General features: G+C 35.9%; 1 protein-coding gene across 16 annotated transcripts in view; it reads right to left on the bottom strand.

The window, feature by feature from the left end:
• The window catches only part of Tm1 (tropomyosin 1), an 82,095-nt gene that overhangs the window by 25,093 nt on the left and 34,472 nt on the right, over positions 1–22,530 (bottom strand). For 11 of the 16 annotated variants that reach the window (XR_001847551.1, XM_017616279.1, XM_017616281.1 and 8 more), the window contains 2 exons: positions 13,075–13,208; positions 12,698–12,815 (listed from right to left, as the gene is read on the bottom strand). Coding sequence is in view for 15 of the 16 variants with exons in the window: in XM_017616279.1 (XP_017471768.1) it covers positions 12,698–12,815; positions 13,075–13,208 (252 nt within the window). In the remaining variant the exon portion in view is untranslated. Of the gene's footprint in view, positions 1–11,231; positions 11,350–12,697; positions 12,816–13,074; positions 13,209–22,530 lie in introns of all 16 variants that reach the window. The other 5 variants (XM_017616280.1, XM_017616266.1, XM_017616278.1 and 2 more) reach the window with 1 other exon arrangement.

The raw sequence follows: 22,530 nt of genomic DNA, 5'->3' as shown, positions 1-22,530 counted from the left end.
ACAGACACTTTTTCACATAATGGAATTAACTAAAATATTTATGTATATCTAAACACTTATTGCACGTCCCCTACTTTCATATAACGGCAAATTTAGAAACCGCGAAAAATGTGCTTCTGCGGCGACTAATGAAACCATTCCGCACCAGTTTTCAAGACTGCAAAAATGGACTTAAAATGGGCGTTTCTCACCCTAATTGTAATGTATGTAAATACTTATATGTTTGAAACTACTATTAACTTGTCGAACGATTCCTAATCTTTGACAATACATTCATTCACCACGATCTTGAAAACTGACCAAATCGGCGTGAAAAGGTTTGAAATAAATCTCGTCCTACCTTTTTGGTTTTTTTCGCTTGGTTGCTGAAGTAATAAAGAATTGAAAATTCATAAGGGAAAATCATAGTTTTCTTATTTTTTATTTTAATATCTTAAAAACGTGTAGACTTATTGAAAAATGATAAATGAACGTGAGGTTCTAAATTTAATAGCCCTTAATTTGAGATATCGTCATGTTTATAACAATAACGCATTCCATAGATATTACAAGCCAAAGTTTCATTTTCAAAATTCATACACTTTGATTCAATTGCGCGGGCTAAAGATAAGTTTTAAATTAATCTTTCGTGGCCAATAACAATTGGCTGAGACCTAAGACATCATAATATTACTATTACAATGCGGTCAAATGACTTTTATTTCCCCCCATACAAAATCGACCCAGCCTACTGTACAATCTTCAAAACTCTGGCCTAAGGCAAACTTCCCGCAACAGGCAAATGAAAGATGCGATTCACAGCTAGCTACCGTTTTATTTAGATAGATATGTAGATATTGAAATGAGGTATGCACTGCGACATAGTGGTCTATTGTACACTATCCTCTTCACAATGCTTCCTCAAAGCCTAAATTCCTCAAGAACAGCAGCAGTGCCTTCGGGGATAGGGAGTGAATGGAATGTGCTCAAGCTTTGGCCACATCGAGCCTAGTCTTCTCTCACGTCCTCTGCAAATTCAGCACACTCGATAAGAATATGTAGTGGTGTCTCCTCTGTCGATTCGCAGAACCTACATATGTAGGTCATTGGACTATATTCCTAGCATATACAGATGCCCACTTTGTCTGCAGTGTCCTGTAAAGATACCTGTGAGTATTCTAAATTTCCCCTTTGGGAGGTTAATCAGGTTTGGAGTCCCAGTAGACTATTTTTCCTGGCGCAGTCCTTTTGAGCCACGCCAATTCGGGTCCAACTGTAGTGATACCTGCCGCCTTTTTCGCGAGACAGTCCGTAGTCTCATTACGCTCTATTCCCCTATGGTACCCATGCCAATTCTATGTTGTTTTGCATACCAAGGGAATTAAGTTTCTCGTTGCACTCAAGGACCAGCGATAATCTGATTTCATATGAAAATAGAGCCTTGAGCGCTGCCTCTCTATCGCTTAAGATTATGATTCTCTCGTTTCGGTGTATGGATGGAGGATGTATCATTAGCTCCGCATACATAAAAATTGCGTAAACCTCCGCCTGAAGAATGCTCGGATATTTCCCCATAGAAACAGAGATCTTAGCCCTGGGACCGAAGATTCCCGCCTATCACTGTTTTATTTTGGAGACGCATTACAGCAGAATTCAAATAAGGGGAATTTTCCGCAATGTCGTGGCGGCAAAAGGATTCAAGCGTCGAAACTCTGCCATTGACATGCACCCCTCGAGCAGAGGCGAGGCAACGTTGTTTCCAACACGGCCTGATTCACCACATTCATTCGTGATCGAAGTATAAATAAAACAGTTTCCATTTTATTTGATTGGATTCGAAACGAGTAATCGATCGCCATTGCCGTGGTTCGAGTAGAGAACTTTTGTGAGTGCCTGAAAGAGCTGAGTTTAACAAAAACCCCGTGCGTAACCCGAACGACAACAACTGTCCCTTATGCAACATTTTTCAAAACTTGTTGGGGAATGTTTATACAGTCACAACAACAACAAACATCAAAGATCTCCCATCATTTATTAAATAATCGCATCGGATTAAGTTTTAAGTTCAAGTAGCCGACTTGCATTTTCGTATGTTGTTGTTGTTGTTCTTGTTGTAGCGGCTACTAAGCCCTGTTCGGGGCGGTTCATCCATCAACGTTGTCGTCAATTTCAGCTAGGGGGAGGCCCAGGAAGTGTGCGACTTCCACAGGGGCTGTCCATAGAGACAGGGGCGTTAGCTGAGTGGGGTTCTCAGGGCATGTGAAGAGGTGCCGGGAGTCATGTGGCGACTCTCCACATGCCGGGCATTGGTTGGGCACATCCTCGTTGATTCTACTCAAGTAAGAGTTGAGCCTGCTGCAATAGCCAGAGCGAAGTTGGGCTATTGTAGTGCGGGTCTCCCGAGGCAGATAAAATTCTGTCCCGTCCACGTCCGGTGGTTGCGTGCCTAGAACGGTATTCACAGTGCGGGAGTCTACATAACTTGAGACTGATTACCTGTGAATGCCGTTCAGGGCTGTCGGTAGGTTGACAAGCCCAGAGGTTGTTTGATAAACCTCTGGACTTCGTCCGTCAGTTCGTAAAGATGCCTCCTGTAGTGCCGTGGCGAGCGTTTTCCGCGAGCAGCTGTCCGCTGGGATGGCCACGTCTGTGACTCCCAGCAAGGAACTGCTTGCAGAGCATTATATTATGCTCCTTTACTGGGAGCATCTGGGCCTCGTCATGTAGGTGGTGTTGGGGAGTCATCAGGAGGCATCCTGCGCTGTTCGTAAGGCCCTGTTTTGGCAGGTCTGTAGCTTCATCCACTGCGTCCTGCTAGTCATCGGCGACCATACGGGCGCTGTATAGCTTAGAACAGGCCGGCCAATTGCCTTGTATGTTTCCAACAACGTTTCTTTATCTTTGCCCCCAAGTGCTGCCGGCCAGCGACTTGAGGACATTGTTGCGGCTCTGTACTTTGTTGATAATTGCGGTTGTATGCGCCGAGAAGGATAGCAGACTGTCGAAGGTAACTCTGAGGATTTTCGCGTTAATCACCGTCGGTATTGTTACGCCAACGACGTGAATACTCAGTTGCAGTCTGACCTCCTTCGTTCAGGTGGTGAAAAGTGTTGCCGAGGATTTCGCAGTGGATAGGGCAAGGCTTCTTGCAGTGAAAAAGCGAGAAAGTTCGAGGTTACCGTTTACTTTCGAGCACAAGTCATCAATTCCATTCCCAGACGCGATGATCGAACAATCGTCAGCATAGGAGACTATATTAGCGCCCTCTTGGGGCTGAGGAAGCTTTGAGATGTAACAATTAAACAGTAGCGGGGACAGGACACCTCCCTGTGGTACCCCCTGTTTAATTTTACGTGGCTTGCTAGGTTTGTCTCTGAAAATTACTGGCGAGTGTCGACCACTCAGGTAATTCGCCGACCACCGTTTGAGTCCCTGTGGGAGTGAGGAGGCCTCTATATCTTCTAGTAGCGTTGAATGACTGACAGTGTCGAACGCCTTGGATAGGTCCAACGCTACTAGAATAGTTCTCTCACAGGGGCGGTTTAGGTTTAGGCCACGAGTTATCTGAGTGTTTATGGCGTTAAGTGCTGTTGTTGTGCTATGCACTTTACGGAACCCATGTTGATGCTTCGCTGGGGTCAGCTGGTTCGTAAAGTCGGGCGATAAGACTCTCCTTTGTTGGCTGGTTTCCCCGGTTTGAGCAGTGGGACCACTCTCCCCATTTTCCAGATGTCTGGAATGACGAGAGTGGCCATAGACAGGTTGAGGACCTCCGTTAGGTACGCTACTCCCGCAGGACCCAAATTTTTCAGCATCAACATGCATATTCCGTCGGGTCCAATGGCTTTGGAGGCTTTCGCCTTCCCGATGGCTACCCTTACCTCACCGCTGGTGAAAACAAGAGGCGCACTAGGTTTTGGCATTTTGTGCAGCCTTCTGGTCACTCGACGTTTGGCTTTATCCACCGGAGGATGCAGAATGAACTGCCGGCTAAAATAGCTCGCGCATCTCTCCGGGTCCGACGAAGCGTGGTCACCAAAGTCTATCTCGACTCTGTCGTCGCGCTTCGTCGGGTTGGACAACGACCTCACGGTTGACCAAAGCTTGCTCACACCAGAGGCGAAGTTGCAGGTCTTCAGATGCTCTTCCCATTTCTTCCGCTTATGTACGTTCACAAGTTGCCGAATCTCCGAATTGAGATCCCTAATACGGGGATTTCCGGGATCGGCCTGACGAAGGTTGTTGCGCATCATCAGCATTTTGGTATCACAACGAGCGCTGTAGTTTCAAGTGTGAATTTAAGCTCCTATAACCTGACTTACAATTACGAGATTCACATGAGTTTTAAAAAGCAGTTGAGTACTGGGACTTGTTTTCGTAACTGGTCGCCACCGAGAACTAGTCGGTAGAGCTGAGCATTACTACCCAATAGTTGACGCCAAAATAAAAAAAAGATTGATTGCCAAAAGCACGTATGGATACTCCAGGAGCTCGGCCAAAATTTGTCAAAATATGTTAAGCGCCAAACGTTTTTATTGTAATATGTTTTGGTAAAAATTTTCTACAAAATAAACGGTAGCCTCAAGTAAATAGTCGATAGACAAAATGGAGATATCTTTAAACGTCTCTGAAAATTAAAGGAATTGCGCATAAAGAATGGAGGTTCCTCGTCCAGAAATCATCCACCTTACAAACGCACTAGAGTTAAACTAATAAAAAGGATGATCAGTGGTCCTTAATTACTTTGAATTTTTTAATACTTTTGCGATCTTCAAAACATAAACCTATCATACCAAGCATTTGTATTCGAAAAAAAACAAAAAATATGAATCACGAAGTCGGCGTTGCTTTATCTTTTGGTCGTATTACCGACTGTAGGTGCATTCGCGTACCTGATAGTTATTGAATGTTATGAAAAACTTGCAAAAGTTGCGTTCCAGATGCTTCACGATTTGCAGGTTTTTACAGGAAGTCGTTCCAGGTGACCAACTCCCATAAGGTTTATTACTGGGGAAAACAGCTGTTCCTGCAAATCGTGAATTTCGTGAATATCGTGAAGCATCTGGAACGCAACTAAAGTAAGGGAAATTTAGAGAGCAAAGCGACATTTCATTTTGAGGGGATGCTGCTAGTTTCTGCTGGAAAAATTTTTGCCAGCAACAATTTGCCAGCAGGAAAAAATCTGATCAAAAACAGCTGGTTGGAATTCACGCAAATCACAAAATTGAATTTGATGGTTTGGAAGTTAAAAATGATGAAATGTGACTAAGCAAGTAAACTTGTAAGAAAGAAGTTATTATTCGCTTAATCAATAAACTGGGTCAGGATAACAGTTTGGGATGAGTTTTCGTACGTTTTCAATTTTACACTTTTGAATGTAAACAAAATTCTATCAGCTGTTCCTCTAACTTCTCTTAAGAGAGTAGAGATGAATTTTCGCCGGAAGTTTACTGTTGGATATTTTGTTACTGAAGATTTTAAACGAACGTACCCTGTATATGTTCCTAAAATTATTTCTTCAGTGGTAGCTGATGTGTTGTATCTGCACCTATCTGAGTTGATTTGATAGGTGTAGCCCCTTCCTCGTTTTAGTGCCGAACATTTCGAGCTGTTCAGGCACTGGTCTGCTAAAATAACCGCAGTTCGTTCCCATGACAGTCGGGCCTACGTAAGCGGAACGACCCAGATCTATGTGCAAAAATTCTTTGGGGAATTTTTATGAANCGCAGCTCGTTTTAGTGCCGAACATTTCGAGCTGTTCAGGCACTGGTCTGCTAAAATAACCGCAGTTCGTTCCCATGACAGTCGGGCCTACGTAAGCGGAACGACCCAGATCTATGTGCAAAAATTCTTTGGGGAATTTTTATGAAGTTACAAAATCAACGATAACCGCAGTTTTTCAGATACGCGTCTGAGTTGAAATGGCGCTAGGTGGGTAACGATGGGTCTTGTGTTAAAAACTCATTTGAAGACTTTCCGATATTTTGCGTTTGCAAAGAATATACAGAAAACGCGCTTGAGTTCATGGAACATCATAGGAATTTATTGAGTTTGAGCCCTTTTTTAACAAACGTTAAAAAATAAAACAAGCTATGCTGGATGGCATAAAGGCTCAGTTATGCATACTTGGCATTGCATGAGAGTTGTCACATAAGGAATCTGTTAAATGAGCTCTGTTGGTTTTGATTTTTACGTAAAAACGACATTCTATTCAATGCAGAGCAAAGTATGCACAACTGGGCTATAAGCCCCTGCCAGGCTGTAGCTTTACCCAGCAGAGAGCGAGAGAAATGTTAGGGAAGCAACTGAGCCTTATGTTGCATAGCGACCTGGAATCAGATTTCTTGCACCACCTTAGGTTAGGTTAGAGTGTCTGCCATCACGCAGAGGGAAAGCCTGTAGTGATACCACTGGCGGCAGCCATTTGCTTCTTTCCCTCCTTTAATAATTTAACCACCGGGTGCGTTTTAGATAGCACAAAAAGTCGACAACGTTCACCGAGTACAGGCTAAACGTTGTAAAAAGTACTTGTTGAAGAATTGGTAACGCATTGAGGTGGGACGGTAGCAGAGATAATGTTCGATGCTCTCCAACTATAACTCGTCTCTGCAACTGCGACCAAAATCGTTGGTGGGGTATCGTTGCCTTTTTCGTGAGTGCCCATCAGGCAGTGTCCGGTAATTAGAGCTATGGATCACTTTACATTACTTGTTGGCCAAATTTGCCTGGTAACACAGCAGTTGGTTTCCACAGCCCTTCTGGTATTTATCTCCTCGATGAGTTCGGTATTTAGTCTGTATTTTCCTTGCGAGCTCGTCGGCTGTGCAGTTGCCAGGAATGTCCCTGTGTCCAGCGACAACAATAATACAGACAAGGCACATTTTGGTACCAGAAGGTTGTGAGTCCTCCTGCAGTCTATAGCTACTTTGGACGTTGTTCTTATCTTTGATAGCAGCCTGGCTGTCAGAATAAATAGCGATAGGCCGTTCTTGAGGGGCGAAGGTTACGAACCTCCATTACGACGTTTTGCTATGCTTGACCAACGCTATTATAGTCCGGTAAGCGAAAACTGAGGTTTGGCGCGAGTTCACCAGAATAAATCCCGCTACCCACTCTTTCGTTAGGCTTGAAATCTGTATATATAGCCGTCGACCCTGGGTTTAAGTCTGTAGCACCTTCCCATTCGTTTCTCTCTGGGGAACTTATGGAGAACTTGTTGTCTAAACAGAGTAAGTGAGTGATATAATCTAGAATTCGTAGATTATTCGGTATAGTTTCAGGACTTTTGCGTGTCCGAATCTGAGATCTCACCACGGCTGTATGGTATTTAACCTGGCCGCACTGCAGCCTTGCTTTAATAAACTTATTCAGCTCAGTAACATAAATTCAAAAAAAAAAAAAAAAAAAAAANAGTCCAGTTATCGAGTCGAATGGAATTAGGATATGAGCTAAATTCTATTATAAAGGAAAATCTGTCATAATTGAATAAAAACTTAACCAACTTTTAAAATCTATTTTATGTTGTATCAAAAACATATTCATACTTCATATTGCACTTTCTAAATAAACAAATCAGTAAAAGCAAAAATGCTGCATTTTATTCATAGTTTACCACCAAATATGGTTAAGGTAATGAAATTAAATATGAGAGCAAATGAATACTCGGCTGACTCAAATAAAGATGGCAATCCACTGAATCACTATCGAGTTTGGAAGTCGCCAGTATGTTGGCCGGCAAGCAGCGAATAACTGTTTACATATTTGTGCCTGCTTATGTAAGCATGTGCGAAATACCAAAGAAACACATATTTTCCATTCGACAACGTGACTCATCAATGCAAGGGTGAACGATGAAATCACCAACAGTTTGAAGAAATTGAATACGCGTAAAAAATTCCATTATGAAGTATTGGGGGCATCTATTTTCAATGGCATTTTTTGTAAGCCAATGAAAAGGGGGAAATGTTGCATGTATTATATTCTATTATGTTGAATGATTAGGCTAATCTTATTTCGAGCCCGTTAAAAAATTTCCTTCATTCTGCATTTTACATGGGCATAGAAAAAATTGGCGACTTCTGTACAAAAGCAAGCAGCAGTCCGAAAGACGCGTCTGCATGTGCGTTTGTATCTACATATATATACAGTGGTGGAAGAAATAATAGAAACTTTTTACTTTGACCAGTTTTGGCTGTATTACTTTGTTTATTCGACAGTGGTAGAAGAAATAATAGAAACTTTTCACTTTGACCAGTTTTGGCTNTATATACAGTGGTGAAAGAAATAATAGAAACTTTTTACTTTGACCAGTTTTGGCTGTATTACTTTGTTTATTCGACAATGGTAGAAGAAATAATAGAAACTTTTCACTTTGACCAGTTTTGGCTATATTACTTTGTTTATTCGATGTTTAATATTTTTGTATAAAAGTCTAGCGCAATATATAACACACACTATATAAATCCATATTTCAAAGTTTGTACAAAAATTATAAAAATTCAACAAATTTTAACAAAATCCCCCAAAAATTTCTAACTTTTTAATCAGATTTTTTTGAAAAATTTTGGGTGTGCAGTTTCATAGCCCATTAAATTTTAGGAGGTAAAAGTGCAAACCGCAAGACGCTAGAAAATCGCATTGAATTTTAATATTTATTTTTTTTGTTGACGCTGCTAGGCATTTCCTTCCATATAAAAAGAAATGTTGAGCATGGTCGAGAGCACAACACCGCCAGCCAAATAAATTATTAAAAATCAACGCGATTTTCTAGCGTTTTGCGGTTTGCAGTTTTACCTTCTAAAATTTAATGGGCTATAAAACTGCATACCCAGAATTTTTCAAAAAAAAAATCTGATTGAAAAGTTTGAAACTTTGGGGGATTTTGATAAAATTTGTTGAATTTTTATAAATTTTGTACAAACTTTGAAATGTGGATTTATATGGTGTATGTTATATATTGCGCTAGACTTGTATACAAAAATATTAAACATCGAATAAACAAAGTAATATAGCCAAAACTGGTCAAAGTGAAAAGTTTCTATTATTTCTTCTACCACTGTATATGTACAGTATGTTTGATATTTCCAGGCCCCACTTTATCATATTCCTGAAATACTGTAGAACTTTCATTGAAATATCGATTCATCGCTCATTTCGTTTTGCTGACGTAATTGCTGCTTAACACACTCTCTAAGATAGTGCTTATCATGTGCCAGGGCACAAAACCGCATTATTGCTGTATTGAAAATTTTTAAATAAAACGTTTTGCACTTCTTTTGACTCGCATTCGTAAAAAAAGGATTTCATATTGCTAACCTAATAAAACGTAATCTTATCGCAAACAACTGATCAATTAGAAGGTATCATATCAGTTTTGCTGCCTCTTCAAGTCCTATATTTTTCCTAAGTTTTGCTGGCAATTCATTAAGTTTGGAAAAATATAGATAAACAAACAGATGTAAATCTAAAAGATTTTGGTTAGAATGGAATGAAATTGAATTATAAGTACGTTATTTTAAGCTTACTGAATTTTCGGCAGTGTAATATATTTGACATTTGCTCTGTAACTTAAAATTTATATTTTTAGCGATAGACCCTTGGCCCAAAAACTATCTCCAAAAAACATTGGACATGTGAGGAAATCTACGAAACCCGACTTTTTCGCTGCTCGGTTGTGTAGCCATGAAAACAGCTTATAGCCCTTTAGTTAGAATGCACGACCATCCGATCAGATGATATGCATAAAGGCGAAAGTTGATAGAAATATTCCAAGAAACTTTAAAAATTTAAACACATTTTTTTTTNGTGTGTGTACGAATATGAAAAATTAAATAAGTTGCAATTTATTTATTTATTTTTTGGTTTTGTATAGAAAAGGCAAGTTAAGGCACTACATATTTGAAATCGTATAATAGCCTTATTCATATATTTTATGTATAAGTAGCTTTAAAAAAGGTTTATAAACTGAAAAATTTATGAAAATTTATTTACGTCAATTTATAAAGCTCTTTAAACCTACTTTATTTTTTAGGAATAAGGCCATAATGCTTTTTTCTATACTTTTAAAATATTTTAGATATACATATAAATGTATGTATGTATATGTATTTTAAATCTCATTTCCAGCGTTATTTTATACATATGTATGAATCTCATTCTGCTGTGTGAATGTATTTTAAAAGATATATGCTTCTTTTTCATTTTTATTTATCATTGCATGGAATTTGAGTGTAAAGCAATAAAGAAGGCAACTTTAACTGATTTTTTTCTCCTTAGCTATTTTTTATAAGGCACATTTTACCTTTTTTATTTTCTTTTTGCTATACTTATTTTATGTTAATGTACATAGTTATGTATTTATACACTTTGTAAAATCCATAAAAATACAACTTAGTAGCAGCACAAGTTTCATTTTTGTTTAATATTTTTTTTTGCTTTTAAATACGATAGGTAGTTAATTAACGTACATATGCATATAAAAATTATTTATGTATACAATTATTGTTATTGTTATCTTTAGTTTCAATTCCTATACATCCGTATCAATTACAGTATTTCCGTTTCCGTTCGCGCGGTGCAAGTCAGCAAAGTAATACGTCGTACCTCTAGTCCGCACACAACAAAGCAACCACCAAGGTGCTGAGTGTCCAAAGCAAAAGGACCTTTTTAGTGACTAACGTTGTTGGTTCACATTGGACACACGTTTGCTTTGGCCATCGCTTAATTATCTGCACGTCATCGTCAAGTTCTTTTCTCTCTTTTCTATTATTTTCTTTTTAGTCAATTGTTTTCTTTTCTATTTTTTTCCAATCAACTCATGCATATCTGTATTGCAAAAATGAGGCGTTTTTGTTGTTTGTCAATATAAGTATGTAGATTTTTTTGTTGTTGCTGAGTTTGTTCACTTGTAGACAACAGCAAAATCAGGTTACTTGTGTGGGCGTTGGCGCCGCTGCGTTAATTTCACTATCAGCACTGCTGGCGCCGACTCCACCAGCAGCATCATCAGTTGAGTTTACGTTTAGATTTGCGTTTGCGTTCACGTCTTTGTCAACGTCAACGTCTACTACTACATTTAAATTTACATTATCACTAGTGTTAGTAACATTATTAATTGCATTTGCAGAAGTGATGTTGATATCATCAATGTTGGTAGTGATAGTGGGGATGGTGTTTCTTAAGAATGAAGACGACTCAGCGATAGAACAACTAAGCTTAGCTAATAAATCAATGATAGGTTTATCATGTTGCACCTCATCGTATTTCTTGTCAGCCTCCTCAGCAAGGAAACGAGCTTCCTTCAATTGATTCTCAAGTGCGTCCATGCGTTCTTCATCGGCAAGGGCGCGGTTCTCAAGGATCTTACGAGCGCTATTTTTTGTTATATTCGTAGTAAAGTGATTTTTAAAATATCGATTTCAATGCCCATAGGAGACCGTTCAAGCAACGGTGAGTCGAAAAAACGACGAGGATACAAATTTAGCATTTGTAGTGTTCAGATGTTGCCATCGATACGTCGAGCGTGTGCATGTTGGAGTAACGTTGATCGATTTTTTACGGTTTTTAGGAGCAGTACAACAGGAACGGTTTTAACATTGGTGTCGACATAAAAACAGTTGGATTGGCGCATACATTTCGTTCATAGTTGGTTTCGTTTGTTTGTAGTTACAAAAATACATATTTTTATGTTTGTACACATTTACACAGGAGTAATTGTAATTAAGTGTTTGTTGTTATTTGTTGCAGTGTAGACAGATTTTATAGTTGCGTAGAGGGCCATTTCGTTGGATGTAGCGTTTAAACCAGTTTCATATTTGTCAGTTAATATATAAGTTTTGTAGAAAATAAACAAGAAATTTGTTTGGAATTTAGTTAGATGTAGCTTTTACAAGCAACTTATAAAATTGTTTAATTTTTTGAAAAATTCAAAAATGTCCTTAGTTTGCATTTTACTACTCAAACATATTAGCTTAATTTAATTATTTTTCTACTGAGTTAAAATATTGAGATTTATTACTGGTCAGCAGTAAACAGCTGATTTAAGTACAAGTTGAGGAAAGATTAACCATATTGGCGATGTTGCCAATGAAAAGAGATTTTATTGATTTTTTTTTATACTAAAAAGCAATAAAATTAATTATAAATGCAATCTAAAGAAGTTTTGGAATTTATAGTGAAAGTTAAAGGTACATAAATACATATCTACATATTTTAAAAATAGTATAGTTTACAAAATTCTAAACATAAAGTTGTAATAACTTAAAGCGTAATTACGATATGAATTATAATTAATAAATAATAAGGGCTTGAGATTTGTATTGTATGTATTTAAACCGCGAATCCTTCAGCAGCATCCTTCAGTTCGTAGAACTCCAGAAGATTCTTTCCAATCCAAACGCCGACCTATTTGTTTATTACTAAAACATATAAAATATTTAAAACTAATAAAAAAAAACAATTTGCAATCATCAGTGAAAGCACTTTATACACGTCGTATAAAGAAGAGTGCGTCGGGGAAAAAAGAGCATTACCCACAGAATAATGAAAAAAAAAAATAAAGATAAACGTAGGGAGCAACTTTTGTAAACCATTTGAAGTCTACTCGAAAAAGTATAAAAAACCTAATAACCCTAAGGCCCTATCTACATATATAGAAGCGCACGCTTACTTAGCGCGCAAAGATATTTCTTTTTTATTGTCTTTTTACTGAAATTTATACCTCTTCGTATTTTTTATCGGCCTCTTCGGCAATTAATTTTGCTTGCGCTAATTGGGTTTCCAAAATAGCTACTCTGTCGTCTTCCATATTTGTACGATTTTCAAGAGCTTTTCGTATCCTGTAGTTGGGGAATTTACAAGTGTAACAATTATTTTGCTTATATACATAAATATAAATATGATACACGTGAGATAATAAGAGTACATATACTATGTACATATACGTTATCTCGTACAGATTAAGTAATTATTCTAAAAATAGTTATTGTTACTTTTTTTTTTGATTCATAAATAATAAATAGAAATATATTTTTTTTAATAATATTTAAAAAATATAAAAAATCCCTTGCTGCAATTCGCAGACAAAGGTATACTAACCGTTCGCTCTCATCGGCAGCTTGAGATGCTTCCGAAAGCTTGGCTGTGGCTGATCCCAAACGTTCCTCTGAACGTTCCAAGTCTTCTTCGAGCAATTGAATGCGACGGTTCAATGCTGCTACTTCTGATTCAGCCTGAAATTTCAAGTTAAACAGCACACATTGGAAATAGCATTTACTTATAAAAGATCTTATAAATCTTAAATTAAGGCTAGGCTTATTAGAAGCTTATACATAAGTATGTGCGTACATATTTTAATCTAAAGATATTCTCAAATACTCTTCAATATGCGCTTAAAACTACTATAAACATTTCTAAATTCCATGAACTATTGGTTTCTCAAAGGGTTCAAATTGTATGAAACTTCAAATTTATCAACAAAATTGAAGTTGTAATATTCCTCAAAATCAAAATCTATTCAGAAAATTGTATTGAAAGGAACAGAATCTAAACTGCTGTAACTGTTTGTGGGTAAGCTCTCTTTATGTTCTATTAACTCTTAGTTTTTAGTAAACTCCTTGGATCCACTTCTGGCTGCTGATGGCCTGTAAAAATATTTAACTAACCATTGCTTTCTAAAATATGTGCAAATACAAGCTTAACTAAATATCTCTTTGCTAACCAAATAAAGGTATAGCAATTTTAGTGTTATTTATTTTCTGCTTTTTTTAGACGATCTCTTAATAGCCCAAAATGTACTTAGTTTCCTAAAATGACCTTCAGAAACAAACTTCTATATCAATTTACTACACTAGGCGCCTAAATGGTGAACGCTTTGCCAAACGCAACAAAAAAAAACCATCGCAACAACGGCGTCAATTAAATTTGAATGACATCACTGCGCACGAGACACACGACCTGACAAATAATGCCATTGAGGGACAAAAATTTGTCAATCAATAATTTAGTTACAAAGCCCTAAGCAACAGTAGTGGTAAAATTTTAATGTATTTACAACAAACAAATAAATAAATTTCGGCTTGTAAGTTGTCACAAAAATACCGACAATTACATAATCAAATAATTAAAAGCCAAGCATTTAATTTTATTTGTTAGAAAAATACATAAGTAATTTAATTTCCTGCTATAAAAATATGGTCACACATCAACTAGACGCATATTTCTGCTAAAATGGCGAGTTCAAATCGCAAGCTTTATATGGACGAGTGTGAAAACACAATTTATGTATGATTATATGTACATATATATGTATGTGTATATGTATTCTAGTGCACGATTGGGCAACGAAAATCGACTAAAAAGGCAATGCTCATTGACCAGCACCGGCACCAACATCATTTACTCTACTACAATGCAGGCACCGGCTATGAAACCACCACCAAAATTCCTCAACAAGTTAGACAAGCAACGCTAAAATGTTAATATGCAACAGCAAAGAAACGACTACCGTATTTGAAATTACTTTAATGGGACTTTTGAGGCATCTAAAGTGAGGGAGAAATTTTTAGATACCAGCTAGACTAGTTGTTTTGCTTGGATGGTAACAAAATAAAATTTACTACTCCGATATTTCGAAACAAAATATGTATATAAAACGAGGAAAAGCAAAAATGTACAATTTTTTTTAGGAATATCTGCATAAAGGTAACACATAACAGATGAAGTTATGTATGTAGGTACAAAAAAAGTTAAAAAGCAGAGAAAAACCACAAAGCGACACACACACTCCATGCACAAAATGTGATATGAATTTGAACGAAGGTAAGATTACGTCATCGCCCCACCAATCACTTCCATACATACATCAAACCAAGCAAAACCAAAGAATTCAACACAATATTCACGAATGCGGTTGTGTAAAAGGAGAAAGAATTTTAAAAAGTGATAAAAGGTTACTATTACCATAAAAAAGTCCCAAACACAAAAAAAAATTATTATATAGAAAATGAGAAGATAAAGAACGTTAGAAGTATTCAAACGGTCATTGAATTGGACAACTTGCTAAAAGTGTTTAAAAATGCAAGAGCACACACAGCTTGGCTTCTTTATTTAAAAGATATACCGAAATGAGGCACAATACTATAACCGCATTGAGAGATTAACCTCATTTTGTGTGTACGAGTGGTGAATGTGGTAGAAGAATCACTTGAATAACGCAACTACTTACACAGCGTATGTATGAATATAACGCCAACTACGAATAGCTAAAAGCAAATTTACATTTCTTTTTATTAGCATTTATTCAAAAGAGCATAAAATTTCTCCAAAGTGCCGCATACTGTGTCCTTTTTAAATTTTAGCGTGCCAAAAGTCGTAACTATGCAACGAAGGCATGTGTGATGTTGAAATTTTACAAGAACAATGCATCCACCTATATAATTTTGTTGGACCATACATGAGCGTGGTCCGTTCGGATTTGACCGTACCTCCCATATAAAGGATAGTGCCAGACGTTCATCATTCTTATATTTAAATTATTATCTTATCGGTATTCTTAATAAAAATGGTTAAATATTTTTGGCTGTTTTAAACTTAATTTTTTTTTGCTCCGAATCCGATAACGCCACATTGGATCCGCCGTTTTCTATTACAAAAATCTGACATCAGATTTGAAATTAGCGACATCGAAATTTATATATGCTTTTCTGGTGAAAGGGAAAAAATTATAAAATTTGGTCGACATATAGGATCCGCCATTTTGAATTCAAAAAAATCTGATCCCCCCCCCCACCCCATTTATATGAGTTTTTCATGAAATGGAAAAAATTATAAAGTTTGGTCGCCATATTGGATCCGACCTCAAAAACTCCCAAACCTCAAAAACTCCCAAACACTGAGTTTCAAATTACCTCGGTTACTTTTCGGCTTTTGGCCAGCAAATGATAGTCGCCAGACCACATTGTTTCTAGGGCTTATAAGAGGGAAATGCATACAACCGATGTGCTTATAAGCGAGAAACACTGTACTGTCAATGTATCTTCCCACTTTAATCAAAATATGTTTCATTACAGCATTATCATATTTGTTGTCATAAGCTACTCTCATCGGATGCATGCCATGTTTATTGAAAAAAATTAGAGCTTCGATCTTACAGGATCTTAAAGTCGAAATGTTCCTTATTATTTTGCATATAAACACTAGTCTGGGTGAGGCTAGACTTCCAACATCTGCTCCATTAAAAATTTTAATGTTTTCAAAATTATAACATATTTCGAATATTTTTTGTTTATATGTACATACATATATAAGGAAACTTATAAATCTGTAATACAGGTTTGAAACTTACTAAATAAATTAGAGGACATTTAAGCTAAACACGCATTAAGAATTAATTCAAAATAATTTCCCAAAAACGAGTACTGTTACTTAAAAGTATGCGAACAGCTTCAGACTAAAAAAATTATATTTTTACGCGTCATAATAGCCATCTGAAATCGTTTAATTTTGGACTTTTGGAATGCTATAATTAAAAAGGGGCACAGTGTGTGCCTGTGTGGCTTTGATGCAGAAACAATTCTGAATTTTAAAACAAGCTTAAAGTAAAATTTGTGGTAGGCATGATGACGATGAATACGACAGCAGCAGCAGCAGCAATCGGCTAGGTCAAACCATTGCACTTACTACATATCGCTGTCATTAAAAGTTTTCGTCATCACAATTGTTAATTAATGTAGCGGCATTTGTTGTCGTTGCTCCACGAAATAACAAAAAAAAAACTATCACATCGCGTTGTCAATGACAACAAACGACAGACCCAAATGCACTTACTATGCACATTAAATAATCGCTCGTTCCTCGTTGCAATGACAATGCACTCGTTGAAATGTCCGCGAGGTGTGTACCGATAGACAAATGTGCAATATAAGACTCTGATAAAAAATGCAAAGCATTGATTCAATGCATAAAAAATGCATTTATCCAAGTTCATTTGCAATAAATTTCAGAAGTATGTATATGTGTGCGCGGGTGTGTTTGAGTTATTTGGAATGCTATGAATTTGAAAATGTAGTACATATTGCTTTGAGCACAGCAACACGTTGAGTGCTTTTAATCAGCCGATTGCTAGAATTTATAGATTACGAAACTTTTACATTGTGTCCTCATTAGTATGTATGCAATAGATAAAAGCGTTTAAAGGACGCTTAAACTTCGTCATGAAAAGGTAGGAAAAGCTCACCGTGTGGGTTCTTAAAGTTCAAAACAAGAAAGAAGTAGTCATTAAACAAAGATGCTTAAACGGAAGCATTTACACTTGAATTTTTTTGAGTATGCAGCGTCATGCAGCCAGAAAAAAAAATATTAAAAACATCGCGACTTTTCAGCAACTTAAAAGTTGCACATTATTACCATAGAATTTAATGGGCTATTAAACTGCATACTGAAATAAATTCTGAAAAATCTGAATGAAAAGTCGACAATTTAGCTGAAACTTTGCAGATCTTTTATAATTTTTGCACAAAGTTTGAAATGTGGATTTATATGGGGTTAATAATAAACATTAAATAAACAAAATAAATATATCCAATATTGATCAACATATTGAGGATTTATTTAGCTTATCACAAGTGTATATATCTTTACTCACACCGCGATATCGTTTTTGTTAATTGCATTTATGGTATTTGTGACCGACTTCTGTTGTTCGATGAAGACTACCAATTATTTAATTATTTTCGTTGTTTCGCAAAAATATGTAATTTAATTTAACCTAAAAGGCTGCATTACAAAAAATGAATACTCGTTCCAAACAACGCTAGAAAGCAAATGCAAAAGCGGAAACGGAAAGTGGGCAACCAAACATTCACCTATTTCAAATTAAATTAAAAATGATGTCACATTATGATGTGCTAATAAAATTTCTGAACCGATTACAAACAGAAAAACAAATGCTTAGAAGAAAAAAAGGTTTTAACGGTATAGTATATACACATTCAAATAAAACATACATACATATGCACATATGTACAAACCCAGCCAGCAAAATATCCGGAAAGGTATCCGAAAATGGAAACAATTTCGTATAAAAACCTGATGTTTCATCCGTTTTCCGATTCCGTTTTCGGACGTTTTTCAGATCAATTCTCCCACTAAAGTGTTCATCCCAAACGTATGTGCAGAAAACTATCGAAAATGGTTCCAAAACAGATGCGCTTTCGGCTGTTTTCCTGAAATTTGTCTGATACAATTTTTCGTTGAAAACAGTTTCATTATGAACTTCACAGAAACTTTTGCATAGTTACAGGAAACCAAACAAAAAGCAAATTTAAGATTCAGCAATTATTTCAATTTGAATAACTAATTTTAATGTGTTGCTTCTGACGGAATTCGAACCTGGGACCTCCTGAAAGCTAACAAATAGTAGCAAACTTCTCTGTATACTCAGCTGCTGGCGAATGTGTATACATATTTTCGAGTGCTCAGTTTGAACAAATATTTTAAAATTATTGTTTTGAAATAAGATGATGACATTTTTCGAATACGAAAAATGAACAAATATGAAAATCGTTTTCTGAACATTTCCGGAAACGAAAAATGTACGAAAAATGCACTTACGGCAAAAAGTACGTTTCTCTGCTGGCTGGGTAAATATGTATGTACCTAGTATATAGTAAATGTACGAATTTATTGCATACATTTGTATGTAAGTATTTACTATCTTTTGATGTGTGCAAGGGTATGTACGTACGTATGCACATATGTACATATGTATGTATGTAAGTGCAAAGATAATTACATAAAAATGGGTAGTGGTTAACAAAGCGTGAATGAACAGTTCATACTATTCTTTAAACTATGAACTCGAACATGAAATCGGGAAACACAATGCCCCAATGATGGAATCACTAACAAAGCATTCGAACAAGACAAATAAATAGTTGCCCGATCGTAACCATGCGCGCAGCATGAATTAGAATAACTCAAAGTCGACCAACAAACAGTTCGCTGAGTGTATCAAGTATCAAAAATTAGAGGTCAATTCTCTTGAATGTGGCTAGCGTCGATGCAGTTAGCCCCCCATACATATTTATTCATTCAAATAAATATAATTTAAAATAATCCTAGCCAATGCGAATTTTAAATTCATTCACGTAGCGTTTACAAAACTAAAGATTATAAATGTATAGATGTATAATAGATGGCAAGAACCAAAAATATGTTTATAAATTTAAAAAAGAATGTAAATGTTTTCAATAGAAACATCACCATTTGTCATACTAAAAGCCAAATTATTGAAAGTAAATACATATGGCTCATTAAAATACTATCATAACTCAGAAAACAGTATTTTTAAGGACACGCATTACAAGTTTTCAAATTGCTCTTAAAATGAAGAAAAAACAGATATAAAGCATCACGACTAATTCTGAAATTTTTGCTCAAAATGTGGTTTCTTGAGTTATTTTAATCTTTTAGTAAATGAGCGATATGTAAATAACGTTCATGACTAACGAACTAGGGCATATAAGAGAAACACGGAAAAAATTGTTGGTTATCATGCAGATTTTATGCTTTCTAAGCGTTCAGTTTTCGTTTTTTTTTTTTTAGGTTCTAAAATTAAGATGTAGTTACGTTGAATACCAAACAAAATATGCTTTGTTGCCGCAAGAAGCACTCTCAACAGCAGATTATTGAGATTGTTTCGTTAATTTCGAAATGAAATGCTGGCAGTGAAATCTACATTTATTGAAATTGGCAAGAATGAATAAAATATTAAAAAAACAGCGGTAAACAAAGTCTATTTATGCAGTCTTCGCCGTTACAGGTGAAGACTTTATTAAAATAATTTAGGTTTTTTACTCATTTAAGAAAAAGGCAAGTAATTAATTTTATACCATATACCTATAGCAGGCCAATTCCAAAAAAATAGTTGTGTTTGTTTACCCATTTCCAGTAAAATCCAGTAAAATTTTTTACGAATTTTCATATTTTTGGCGTTTTCGTATGCAAAAACTTGTAAGGTAGGGAAGATTGGGAGTGCTACAATGACAGCTGAATTCGCAAGTTTTTACTGTTAGTCTGTTCCTTTGAACTTCGGACTAAAACCTGTGGAACTGTCAAACTACAATTTTACGCTCTCAAATGAGAGTAAAAGGAGAACAGATGCAGAAGTGCATAGGAACGCAAAAAGCACTATTTCCTGTAAAAACGTCAGTCGGTTTGTTTACATGTCATTNCTTTTCTTTTGTTTACAATTTGGTTGCCAAACACACTACAGCTGATCGTTTGACACATTTACTAGAGTTTACCAGCAAAAAATCTCGGACTAAAACTGGTAACTTCTGACAGAGAGAGAAGCGTATTTACTCTCTTTTTAGTCCTCTCAATAGTCAGAGAACCGAGTACGGGATCGATTTCCAGTAAAATCTGACTGATTCTGACTATTTCTGACTAGTCCGAACTCGTACGGGATCGCAACTAAAAGTGGGCAACCAAACATTCACCTATTTCAAATTAAATTAAAAATGATGTCACATTATGATGTGCTAATAAAATTTCTGAACCGATTACAAACAGAAAAACAAATGCTTAGAAGAAAAAAAGGTTTTAACGGTATAGTATATACACATTCAAATAAAACATACATACATATGCACATATGTACAAACCCAGCCAGCAAAATATCCGGAAAGGTATCCGAAAATGGAAACAATTTCGTATAAAAACCTGATGTTTCATCCGTTTTCCGATTCCGTTTTCGGACGTTTTTCAGATCAATTCTCCCACTAAAGTGTTCATCCCAAACGTATGTGCAGAAAACTATCGAAAATGGTTCCAAAACAGATGCGCTTTCGGCTGTTTTCCTGAAATTTGTCTGATACAATTTTTCGTTGAAAACAGTTTCATTATGAACTTCACAGAAACTTTTGCATAGTTACAGGAAACCAAACAAAAAGCAAATTTAAGATTCAGCAATTATTTCAATTTGAATAACTAATTTTAATGTGTTGCTTCTGACGGAATTCGAACCTGGGACCTCCTGAAAGCTAACAAATAGTAGCAAACTTCTCTGTATACTCAGCTGCTGGCGAATGTGTATACATATTTTCGAGTGCTCAGTTTGAACAAATATTTTAAAATTATTGTTTTGAAATAAGATGATGACATTTTTCGAATACGAAAAATGAACAAATATGAAAATCGTTTTCTGAACATTTCCGGAAACGAAAAATGTACGAAAAATGCACTTACGGCAAAAAGTACGTTTCTCTGCTGGCTGGGTAAATATGTATGTACCTAGTATATAGTAAATGTACGAATTTATTGCATACATTTGTATGTAAGTATTTACTATCTTTTGATGTGTGCAAGGGTATGTACGTACGTATGCACATATGTACATATGTATGTATGTAAGTGCAAAGATAATTACATAAAAATGGGTAGTGGTTAACAAAGCGTGAATGAACAGTTCATACTATTCTTTAAACTATGAACTCGAACATGAAATCGGGAAACACAATGCCCCAATGATGGAATCACTAACAAAGCATTCGAACAAGACAAATAAATAGTTGCCCGATCGTAACCATGCGCGCAGCATGAATTAGAATAACTCAAAGTCGACCAACAAACAGTTCGCTGAGTGTATCAAGTATCAAAAATTAGAGGTCAATTCTCTTGAATGTGGCTAGCGTCGATGCAGTTAGCCCCCCATACATATTTATTCATTCAAATAAATATAATTTAAAATAATCCTAGCCAATGCGAATTTTAAATTCATTCACGTAGCGTTTACAAAACTAAAGATTATAAATGTATAGATGTATAATAGATGGCAAGAACCAAAAATATGTTTATAAATTTAAAAAAGAATGTAAATGTTTTCAATAGAAACATCACCATTTGTCATACTAAAAGCCAAATTATTGAAAGTAAATACATATGGCTCATTAAAATACTATCATAACTCAGAAAACAGTATTTTTAAGGACACGCATTACAAGTTTTCAAATTGCTCTTAAAATGAAGAAAAAACAGATATAAAGCATCACGACTAATTCTGAAATTTTTGCTCAAAATGTGGTTTCTTGAGTTATTTTAATCTTTTAGTAAATGAGCGATATGTAAATAACGTTCATGACTAACGAACTAGGGCATATAAGAGAAACACGGAAAAAATTGTTGGTTATCATGCAGATTTTATGCTTTCTAAGCGTTCAGTTTTCGTTTTTTTTTTTTAGGTTCTAAAATTAAGATGTAGTTACGTTGAATACCAAACAAAATATGCTTTGTTGCCGCAAGAAGCACTCTCAACAGCAGATTATTGAGATTGTTTCGTTAATTTCGAAATGAAATGCTGGCAGTGAAATCTACATTTATTGAAATTGGCAAGAATGAATAAAATATTAAAAAAACAGCGGTAAACAAAGTCTATTTATGCAGTCTTCGCCGTTACAGGTGAAGACTTTATTAAAATAATTTAGGTTTTTTACTCATTTAAGAAAAAGGCAAGTAATTAATTTTATACCATATACCTATAGCAGGCCAATTCCA

The sequence above is a fragment of the Rhagoletis zephyria genome, unplaced genomic scaffold, assembly GCF_001687245.7.
Source record: "Rhagoletis zephyria isolate East Lansing unplaced genomic scaffold, Rhagoletis_zephyria_1.1 Rzeph_scaffold_01173, whole genome shotgun sequence".
Lineage (NCBI taxonomy): Eukaryota > Metazoa > Arthropoda > Insecta > Diptera > Tephritidae > Rhagoletis > Rhagoletis zephyria.
The sequence above is the reverse complement of the archived record's forward strand: the minus strand, read 5'-3'. Positions and strand labels throughout refer to the sequence as shown.